This window comes from Astyanax mexicanus, chromosome 17, assembly GCF_023375975.1.
Source record: "Astyanax mexicanus isolate ESR-SI-001 chromosome 17, AstMex3_surface, whole genome shotgun sequence".
Taxonomy (NCBI): domain Eukaryota; kingdom Metazoa; phylum Chordata; class Actinopteri; order Characiformes; family Acestrorhamphidae; genus Astyanax; species Astyanax mexicanus.
Window position 1 is genome coordinate 3,240,001 of NC_064424.1, and position 11,426 is coordinate 3,251,426.

At 35.8% G+C, this 11,426-nt stretch overlaps 1 protein-coding gene across 6 annotated transcripts in view; it reads left to right on the top strand.

The window, feature by feature from the left end:
- Nucleotides 1-11,426, top strand: part of rai14 (retinoic acid induced 14) — a 109,606-nt gene that overhangs the window by 59,880 nt on the left and 38,300 nt on the right. For all 6 annotated transcript variants that reach the window (XM_022666541.2, XM_022666545.2, XM_022666543.2 and 3 more), the window contains exons 4-7: nt 1,705-1,793; nt 1,979-2,043; nt 7,388-7,445; nt 11,223-11,293. In XM_022666541.2, coding sequence (XP_022522262.2) covers nt 1,705-1,793; nt 1,979-2,043; nt 7,388-7,445; nt 11,223-11,293 — 283 coding nt within the window. The remainder of the gene's footprint in view (nt 1-1,704; nt 1,794-1,978; nt 2,044-7,387; nt 7,446-11,222; nt 11,294-11,426) is intronic.

Consider the following 11,426-nt stretch of genomic DNA (forward strand, 5'->3'; position numbering starts at 1 on the left):
TTATTTATGTTATGTTGCACATTGCTGTTTTAATAGTGCACACTGCTGCTACCAAAAAAAGCCACTAGATGGCATTACATATATATCTTAATTAAATGATTTAAATTTGACCATTAGTGCCTAATGTGGTGTATTACAGATCACTTGTATCACTTTGCATCACTTATATCAAGCCCACCTTTTGAAATAAGATATTGTAAATTTGATGAATCAAACCAATGACTGACCATAGACTAATCTAAAACTGGCATAGGCCTCTCTGCTGTAAAAAAAAAAAGAAAATCGAGAATCGAATTAAATCATGACCCTAAAATCAGGTGCCGATTAGCTCAGATAGCAAATATAAATAAAAAAAAAATCTCAATACACATTTTTTTCTAAAAGCTATAATGACTATAATGTTAAAATATAAAAATGTTAATGTTGATAATATAATTTGGGATGCACTAGGCTTTTTCCTAGTGTTTCAGCTGAGTATATGCCTCATTGTAAATGAATGTATTTTAGTAGAATGTAAATATATATTAAAGAAGCTGAGAGAGAGAGAGAGAGAGAGAGAGAGAGAGAGAGAGAGCATGCCCCGTCCATCAGAGTGAGAAACGGATTGACCCAGTGCTACATTAACCTTATATTTACAGCCCAGTGAACACAGCTCTGTATTTGCCCTTAAGAGATCACTCACGCGTCTAATACGGGTTAGTGGCCTTCCTCTCAGACCAGGCCAGTTTATTTGTATTGCAGCACCTTTTATATACAGAGGCAATTCAAAGTGTTTTGCAGAAAGATTTAAGACTCAGTGCAGAACAAGGTTAAAAAAAAATTTAAGAAATGTATAAATTAAAGTTACAATTAAATAAAAGAATTATTTAAAATTAATAAAATTGGAATATAAAGAAATACATTTAAGACATAATAAAGAACAATGTTACAAGACATAATTAAGATAATATACAAGTAATGAAAAACAATACAAAAAATAAAGTACTAATAATGTGCAATGATTATATATCTCAATATTGACATGTCATCTGCTGGTGATGATCCACTGTGTTTTATTATCAAGTCTAAAGTCAGTGCAGTTTTGTTTTCCCACAAAATCTTACAGAACTTCATATCTTACAGCTTCCCTCTGCTGCTGTGTCCGTTTTTTTCTTTCTTTCACTGTTTCACTCTTTCACTCCTTCTTTCTTACACTCTTTCTTTCTTACACTCTTTCTTACTTACTTACTTTTGTTTTTCTCTTTCTTTTTTTTGTTTTTATCTCGCTCTTTTTCTCGCTTGCTCTTTCTTTTTTGCTCTTAATATTTCTCTTGCTCTCTTTCTCTCACTCTTTTTCTGTTGCTCTTTCTTTCTCGCTTGCTCTCTTTCTCTCCCTTTCTTTCTTTCTTTCTTTAGATAATTACAAGAAATCCTTGTTGAAAATAATTTAACCTGATTGATTAAAGTACTAATTTAAAAATTATTATTGTTCAGTTTTTTTTATTTCTATTTGTGTTTGCCGTTTGGAAATGTTGTTTGTATGTTGTGAATTACAAAATATAACTTATGTAAAAAAGGAAATCATGTATTGAATGAAATGTCTTGTTTTCTCTTGACTATTTTTAATTACTCTTTAATGAAAACGAATAAGTTTTATCCCATTACTCGATTAATTGAATCGATTTTTTAACTCTATAATCTCTGTGTTTATCTTCTCCTCCTCAGTCTGCATGTAGCTGCTGCTCGGGGTCAGGCCGAGTGCCTGGCGGTGATTCTGGCTCATGGAGCTGATGTTTCGGTGGTGGACGCTTCAGGTTAGACCCAGAACTCTGCTGTATTCCTCTTTTCCTGTTTCCTGTGTGTAGAAACAGCGGCGAGGAGGCCAAGACTTTTCTTTAAACAGCTTTCTCTTACATACTTCTCTGTTTAACTCATTAAAATCCTGCTGAATGTGGATCTTTGGGGAAATTCAGGTCTGCTTTTTTCCTGCCTGCTCTAGGTTTTAGTGCTTTACACCTCGCTGCCAAAAACAACCATCAGGATTGTGCCAAAAGACTGATACAGGTAAAGTAGTGCAGATTTCTCCTTTTCTGTGTCCAATGCTGAATCATCATATAGCTTAAAACGTGTATAAAAACTTGAATATCATTGAAAAGATGTATTACACACAGAGTAATCTATTTTAAGCATTTATTTTTTACTTTTATCATTGATGATTATGGCTTAGAACCAATGAAAACTCAAAAATCAGTGTCTCCGAAAATTTGAATATTATATTAAGACCAGTTGATACTTTTGGCAGTGTGGGCAGTATGCCAAGTCCTGCTGGAAAATGAAATCTGCATTTTAATAAAAGTTGTCAGAGCAGAGAGAAGCATGAAGTGCTGTAAGATTTTCTGGCAGATGACGTGTCTCTCCACCAGGAGTAAAGCAGCATAAAGTTATCCAAAAGCAGTGTGTAAGACTGGTGGAGGAGAACATGATGCCAAGATGCATGAAGAAAACTGGGATTAAAAACCATCAGGGTTATTCCACCAAATATTCATTTCTGAACTCGTAAAAAAACTATGAATATTTTTTGATCTTTACATTATTTGAGGTCTGAAAGCTCTGCATCTTTTTTTTTTTTGTTATTTCAGCCATTTCTCATTTTCTGTAAATAAATGCTCTCAATGAGAATGTTTTTATTTGGGAGAAATGTTGTCTGTAGTTTATAGAATAAAACAACAATGTTCATTTTACTCAAACATACAGTGCCCTCCATAATTATTGGCACCCCTGGTTAAGATGTGTTCTTTAGCTTCTCATAAATTGAGTTTTGTTCAAAATAATATAGGACCACGATGGGAAAAAAAGTAAAGTCCAACCTTTAACTCAAGTAAATTTTAAGGGGGAAATAAAATCCCTGACTAAGAAATAATTATTCTTCATAAAATCACCTGTTCCACAATTATTGGCACCCCTAACAATTCTTAGGAAATAAATTTAATAAAAGTATTTCTGTCACTTCTACAGTAGTTTACGAAGTTGATCAGAGTATGTAGGAACATTTAATTAGTAATTCACAACTTCCTGTTTCCCTGGGGTATAAATATGACGTGACACAGAGGCCATTTATCTTCAACATGGGAAAGACAAAGGAACATACCATTCAAGTGAGGCAGATGTGTGTTGACCTTCACAAGTCAGGCAATGGCTACAAGAAAATCGCTACTCGCCTACACCTGTCCATATCTACTGTCAGAGGAATTATTAAGAAGTTTAAAACAACTGAACAGTGGTAAACAAGCCTGGACGAGGACGCAAGTTTATTTTGCCACCACGCACAGTGAGGAGGATGATAAGAGAAATAAAAAGTTCTCCAAAGCTCACTGTTACAGAATTGCAACAAATGGTAGCTTCTTGGGGTCACAAAGTCTCCAAAACAACCATCAGGCGCTATCTACATGCCAACAAGCTGTTTGGGAGGCATGCACGGAAGAAACCATTTCTCACTCACAATCATAAACGCAAACGTTTGGAGTTTGCTAAGCGGTACTATGACTTCAACTGGGACCGTGTGCTTTGGTCAGATGAAACAAAGATAGAGCTTTTTGGCAACAAATGCTCTAAGTGGGTCTGGCGTAACACAAGAGCTGAGTATGCAGAAAAGCACCTCATGCCCACTGTGAAATACGGAGGGGGATCAGTGATGCTGTGGGCCTGTTTCTCTTCTAAAGGCCCTGGGAACCTTGTTAGGGTGCATGGCATCATGAATGCTCTAAAATACCAGGACATTTTAAAACTAAATCTGGTGGCTTCTGCCCGAAAGCTGAAGATGGGTCGTCACTGGGTCTTTCAGCAAGATAATGACCCTAAACATGTGGCCAAATCTACACAGAAATGGTTCACCGCACACAGAATCAAGCTCCTCCCATGGCCATCTCAGTCCCCAGACCTCAACCCCATTGAAAACCTGTGGGGTGAGCTGAAGAGGAGAGTGCAGAGGAGAGGACCCAGGTCGTTGGATGATTTAGAGAGAATGTGCAAAGAGGAATGGTCAAAGATCCCTCTTTCTGTATTCTCCCATCTTGTGAAACATTACAGGAGAAGATTAGGTGCTGTTTTGTTGGCAAAAGGGGGTGGTACAAAGTATTAACATCAGGGGTGCTAATAATTGTGGCACACATGATTTGATGTTAAATAATTATTTCTTAATGTGGGATTTTTTTCCTACTGAATAAATTCACTTGAGTTAAAGGTTGTATTTTACTCTTTTTTTCCATAGTGGTCCTATATTATTTTGAACAAAACTCAATTTATGAGAAGCTAAAGAACACATCTTAACCAGGGGTGCCAATAATTATGGAGGGCACTGTAAACCTATAAATAGCAAAATCAGAGAAATTGATTCAGAAACTGAAGTGACAACAAAATGAACCAATCGTGCAACCCTACACACTGCACAGGGAGCAGATAGTTTGAAGCAAAACCCCAAGCACCAAAATCAGCTTTCACATTTGACCAAATGTACAGATCTTTCCAAGCAAGCGTTACAGAAAATTCTGGATTAAATGGAGCAAATAGCTTGAAATTGATAAAGAAAATAAAGTGCAGATTCTTCCCCTCCCTCTCTGATACAGCAGTTTAATCAGCCGCTCTGCAGAGGATGTGAATAAATGATCAGCCCACGCCGCCTCTGTATCACAGCTGGAGGCTCCTGTAGATACATGACTGTGCATCTCCTACATCTGCTGCATTTGATGCACCAAAAACACCGCTCACGCCTGATCAGCTGAGCTCACGTCACTGCAATCTCACGCGGAGTTAACCTGTTAACCTGAGATTAATCTGAAAACTTTTAATGCTTTCATTTTTTAAACACAACTTTTATTCAGCTTTTATTCCGTTCAGTAGGTAGATTAGCTTTTAATAATGCCCCACCCTCCTATCTCTACGCTCTCTCTTTTTTTTTTCTCTTACTTTTTCTTTCTTTCTTTCTTTTTTTCTTTCTCCCTCTCGCTTGCTCTTTTTTGCTCACTTGCTCTTTATTTCTTTATTTCTCTCTCCCTTTGTCTTTCTTTCTTTACATCCCTCTTACAATCTTGCTTGCTCTTTCTTTCTTTTCTTTTCTCTCACTCTTTCTTTCTTTCTTGTTCTAGCTTGCTCTTTTTCTTTTTTTGTTCGTTTGCTCTCACTCTTTCTCTCTTTCTTTATTTCCCTTTTTTACATCTCTCAATTTTTCTCTGTCTCCTTCTTTCTCTCTATCAATCTGTTTTTTTCTTTACATCTCTCTTTCTTTCTCTCACCCTCTTTCTCTTTTTTGCCTTCTTTTTCTTTTTTTCTCTCCCTGTTTCTTTCTTTGTTTCTTTCTCTCTTGCTTTTTCTTTCTTTCTTTCTTTCTTTCTTAAACTTTCTCTCTTTCTTTCTCTTTCTTTTCTCTTTTTTCTTTCTTGCTCTGGCTTGCTTTTTTGCTCGCTTGCTCTCACTCTTTTTCTATCTTTCTTTTTCTCTTTCTTTCTTTACATCTCTGTCTTTCAATCACCTTCTTTCTCTTTATTATTCTCTTTATTCTTTCTCTACATCTCTATATCTTTCTCCTTCTCTTCTTTACATCTCTCTCTCTCTTTCTTTTGTTTTCGCTTTCTTTCTTTTTCTTTCTTGCTCACTTTTTCTCTGTCTTACTTACAATTCTTTCTCAATCTTTTTCTCGCTCTCTTTCTTTCTAGCTTTTTCTCTGTCTCCCTTTCCTTCTCTCACCCTCTTTTTTTTTCTTTCTTTCTTGCAGAGCAAGTTGTGATTAATCATAATGTTATTGTGAATTTATTTTTAATCATTTCAGAGGGTTATAAATATTAGGGTTGCACAGAAATCTGTAGTACAAATCTATAATATTATCTGTTATATAAAGATAATCAGAGCAGCTGTGTTTGTTCGGGTTTCTCACAGCGTGAATAAAGAATTCACGGGCTGGTTAAAGTTTTGGGTCGGCTGGAGTTTAATTTAGCACTCTGGCTGCTGCTCAGCGTGTAAAAGTGAGTATTTCTGCAGTAAAAATGAACTTCTGTTTCTCCACTTCTTCATCCGTTCTTCCTCAGGTCGGGGTGAACGCGCTCGTCCAGCAGAAATCAAACCAGAACTGAAATTGCTAAGATTGCAGCAGATCTTTCTAATGGGACAACAGCCTTCAGCTCTCGCATCAAATATCTGAACCCAAACGTCTCGCTCTGTTCATCCGTCCATCCGTCCGTCCGTCCATCCATTACTTATAATTACAGGATCTCCCTGATCACAGCTAACGATACGTCCTCACGGCCTTCAGCCGACTGCAGGAGTCAGATCTGATCCATCACATCTCTCCTGGTAATGATGATCGTCAAATTAAAGCCCTGTGCTTCTTCGGCATTAATGCTGAAATCTAACAGTTAACTGTTAAATATTTTAATAAGAGGGAGCTTCCTCAACTGTCTTCTAAAAAACAAAAGGAAAAAATAAAAAAGTTCCTTTTAAAGCAGCTTATTTTTTATCTAAATTAGAAGTTTTGGTAACAATTCTAATTTAGATAAATTGTGTGTCTGTTACACCCTATAAGCATCATTATAACACATTACCATGCATTTATATAGCATTATAAAGATACATATGTATAAAAATTTTATATAAAAAATTATAGCCATGTTTATAATGCATTATGAATTGTGATTAATTGTCATTTTGTAATAATGCATTATAAGCTGTGTTTGTAATATACAGCTGTGGAAAAAATGAAGAGATCACTTCATAAACTACGGACTACGTTTCTCCCAAATTCCAAATAAAAATATTCTCATTTAGAGCATTTATTTACAGAAAATGAGAAATGACTGAAATAACAAAAAAAGAGATGCAGAGCTTTCAGACCTCAAATAATGCAAAGAAAACAAGTTCATATTCATAAAGTTTTAAGAGTTCAAAAATCAATATTTGGTGGAATAACCCTGGTGGTTTTTAATCACAGTTTTTGTCATGCACCTTGGCATCATGTTCTCCTCCACCAGTCTTACACACTGCTTTTGGATAACTTTATGCTGCTTAACTCCTGGTGCAAAAGTAGTTAGAACAGTTCAGTTCGGTGGTTTGATGGTTTGTGATCATCCATCTTCCTCTTGATTATATTCCAGAGGTTTTCAAACATAACTCATTATATAATGCATTATAAATGAATATAATATATTATAATATTGAACAATACTTATGTCTAATTCATTAGTGGTTAATAGTAATTATAGCATGCTTTATTAAGGCAGCTTTGTTGAGGTTCTTGGTATTGACATACAATTTCTTATAAACTCTTATAAGCTGGTTATTTATATTAATCACATTTCTTAATGCATAATAAACTATTTATTTTGTAATATATGTAACAATTTGATGCTGTTTGTTCCTACAGAGCAAGTGTGTGGTGGATGCTCTGGATGGTGCTGGGAGGACGGCTCTTCATCATGCAGGTAAAATGCTTGAGAACATGAACTTTTAGGGGTTTTTCAGTTTGAAACTGTGGATTAAGCCCTTATTTTTGTGATGATGATACTCTTGGCGAGTTTATGACAAAACACTGAATTAAAAAAATATATATTTCAAGAAAACACTACTTTACTGCAACAAAATGAAAATTACCTTTTGTTACTGCATATACAATGTAATATGGCACACCCCTAACTGAGATATAAAAAAATACAAGAATTTTATCAGATTTTTTAACAGAAGTCATGATACTACTAATGATAATGCACTCCAAATATCTCCATATATCCAGGATTAAAGTAAAATAAATAATACTGGACAGATATAATCTGTATTTAGTAGACATATAATGAGAAATTAGAAATTAGAACAGTGTGAATTTTTCTTTTGCTAAAAACAGTAAAAACTAAGTAGTACCCTGATGTGATAATTAGGGGTGGGTGATATGGCGCAATAATTCAGGGTATAATATCCATCGTTCACCATATTCAAAAATGTTGGCGATATTATTGTGTATGATACTATATGGCGATACACCCCTAGAACTGGAAAATTGGAATTATCATTGAAAAGTTACTTTATTTCAATAATTCAGTTGAAAATGTGAAACTCATATATTATATAGATGTATTAAACAAACAGAGTGATCTATTTTAAGCATTTATTTATTATTTTATTGTTGATGATTATGGCTTACAGCCAATGAAAACCCAAAAATCAGTGTCTCAGAAAATTAGAATATTATACAATATAAGACCAATTGGTATTTTTGGCAGTGTGGGCAGTGTGCCAAGTCCTGCTGGAAAATGAAATCCGCATCTCCATAATTATTTATTGGTTTTCTTTGGCTGTAAGCCATAATTATCAACAATAAAATAATTAAACCATTAAAATAGATCACTCTGTGTGTTTAATACATCTATATAATATATGAGTTTCACATTTTGAACTGAATTACTGAAATAAAGTAACTTGTATTTTCGTATGCCCCTTCTGTCTTGGTGGACGTGTAGTGTTTTAATTGAGTTTTTTAATTGAGAGTTATTATATTTCTGTTATATAAGTACAGAAGGAGCTTCTTTGTCTTTGCTGTGGTTTAATTGTTCTATTTTAGGCTGATATCTCACAGCAGGGCTCTTTCTTTTCCTTCTCAGAGCTGAAAGAACTGTTATTTAAGCATGACTGTACCCGACCGCCAGTGGAAGACGTGTGAGGTCATGAGCGTCACGTTTGTTTTTGGCTTTTAGAGTCTTTTTTAGAGGAGAAATTGCTCCCCAGCCGTTCCTCCCCGCGCAGAGATTATGCAGTACTGACAGAGTGACGCTACGCCTGCTGATAATTAAGCTATTTTACAAGGGTTTGTGTTTTAGCTCGGTTAGAAATAATACGTGGCGGAGCTGGGAGAGCTTTTAGACACCTGGAGGAGAGAAGCTGCCGCTGACAGGATGTGATTTAGTCGGGGAAAAGCGGGTTAAAGAGAGCGGCCAAATCATAGTTTCATTGTTTTCACAGGGAACAGAAACACCACCTGTGTACTTGTGTGCCAGTCAAAGATAATTGCTGGCTGCTTTTGAAGCCGTGGGACATGGATGAGTATTTTGTTTCGGGTGCAGTGGTGATCGTGATGACTGTGGTGATTGGGAGGGGGGTGGTGAACAGTACCAGTCAAAGTGTTTTTTTTTATTATTTTATTACCATATTTTTTTTACACTTTAAGGTGCACTTAAAGGAGAACTCTGGTGTAAAATGGACTTTTATTGTAGTAAAACATGATAAAAAGTTCTTATCTTTGATGAATAGCTCACCTCCGTTCTCCCTCAGCTTTCCGAGACCCAGTAATATTTTGTGCTTTTTGCCCGGCACTCTTTACAACAGCCTTATCGGGGCATAATTTGCCTCAATAAATCACTTTTTACACCATTATCCAGCTCAAAGTAGCTCCACACCTCCTTGCTAGAATCCTGGGAGCCCTTACATTTAAAATGAGGTATTAATAACTTAAAAAGTGCAGAAGAAGCTTATTAAAAAACACTTTTTATATCCTATAACACTAGCTTCAGCCCGGAGCGCCGTCATCACTGTGTAGAGAAAGTAACATAGACATATATATATATATATATATATATATATATATATATATACACATAGACTCCACATAGCGTAGCGATTTCATTCTATATATCACAATATATTGCAATACCGTAAGCAAGGCGATGTGTTGATGATGTTGATAAATTGTTAATAGTGTAGAACAGAGACTGTAAAAAAGATGGACGCCGTGTCTCCGTTCCCATTCATTCAATGAAAATGAAGCCAAAATCTTCCGCCATGTTGGCGATCCTGAAACCCGATTCTGCGCAGTAGAGACCAGAGGAGGGAGAAACACAGTGGAGAGGCAGCCTACTCATTTACATAACCCCGCCCCTGAGGGCTGCCTCGAGGTCACAGGCTGCAGAGTGGAGCGGGGCGGAGCTGACGATCTGTTATTGGTCCCGCCCAAAACCAGCCCTTTTACAATAACCACACCTTTTTTGAATAGAGCTGAATAACGTTCTTAAAAGCGAATTCTGTGGGGATATAAAAAATTGACAATATAAGCAGAGGTTACACTAGCTGCTGCATTTAAATAATGGAGGTAGAATTACAGTATATTAGAAAAAAAGTAATTGAAAGTTGTCTGTTTTGCCATTGAAACCTATGGGGATGAGTGGTGTTATACAGCTTTCTGAAACCGAACAGCAGGGGGCGCCCGACCTGTGGTGTCTTCACTTTTGAGAGATGATGCTCTGTCCAGCTATACACAGTCTATGGTGTAGAACAACTCATATAAAAAGACACATGTAAAAATGCATCAAAACTGAGTTAAAGAATATTTTTTATTTAACTTCTTATTCAATGAGAACAGTAGGATCTAGTGAAAAAAGCAATTGCTATTCTTAGTACGGAATTTTTGCGTGATTTTTTTTTTTTAAGTAATTCTCGCTACTGATGTGTTTTAACTGTGATCACCTCTATTGTAATAAGTACAGGTGCATTTAAAAAAATAGAATAATATTGAAAAGTTACTGTATTTCTGTAATTCTATTATTTCTGTAAGTTTAAAAGGTGAAACATTTATATTATATATATATATATTACACAAAGAGTGAACTATTTTAAGCATTTATTTATTTCGTTGTTGATTGTTTATAGCTTACAGCCAATGAAAACCCCAAAAGTCCTGCTGGAAAATGAAATCCTCATCTCCATAAAAGTTGACTGGAGAGAGGAGAGAGTCTGGAGGAAGAGTGGAGAGACACACAGTCCAAGCTGCTTGAAGGTCTAGTGTGAAGTTTCTACCAATCAGTGATGGTTTGGAGAGTCATGTCTGTCATCTGCTGGTGTTGATCCACTGTGTTTTATTATCAAGTCTAAAGTCAGTGCAGTTTTATTTTCCCACAAAATCTTACAGCACTTCATATCTTACAGCTTCCCTCTGCTACTGACAACTTTTATGGAGATGAGGATTTCATTTTCCAGCAGGACTTGGCACACTGCCAACACTGCCAAAAGTACCAATTGGTCTTATATAATATTTTAATTAAAAGAACAAAAATATCTATATAATTTAAGTTTCACATTTTAAACTAAATGACTGAAATAAACTAACTTTTTTAGTGATATTGTAATTTTTTTTTAGTGTTGTATTGTGTGTTTTGTGGAAATGCTTTAAATGCGTGTATGCTGATTTCTGTTCTTCCTCCTGTTCTTCTCTCTTCCAGCTGCCAGTGGAAACTCTGTGATTGTTCAGCTTCTGTGTGAAAACAAGAGTCCTGTGAATCTTAAAGACGCGGTGAGTACCAAGTTCAGGCTGGTTTCGTACTTTTATTTATTTATTTGGTTTAAAAAGCTTAAAATCTTCCATCAGTGGAAACCCAACACCTTCTCCACACCTCACAATCCTTCACACTCCTTCACACTCCTTC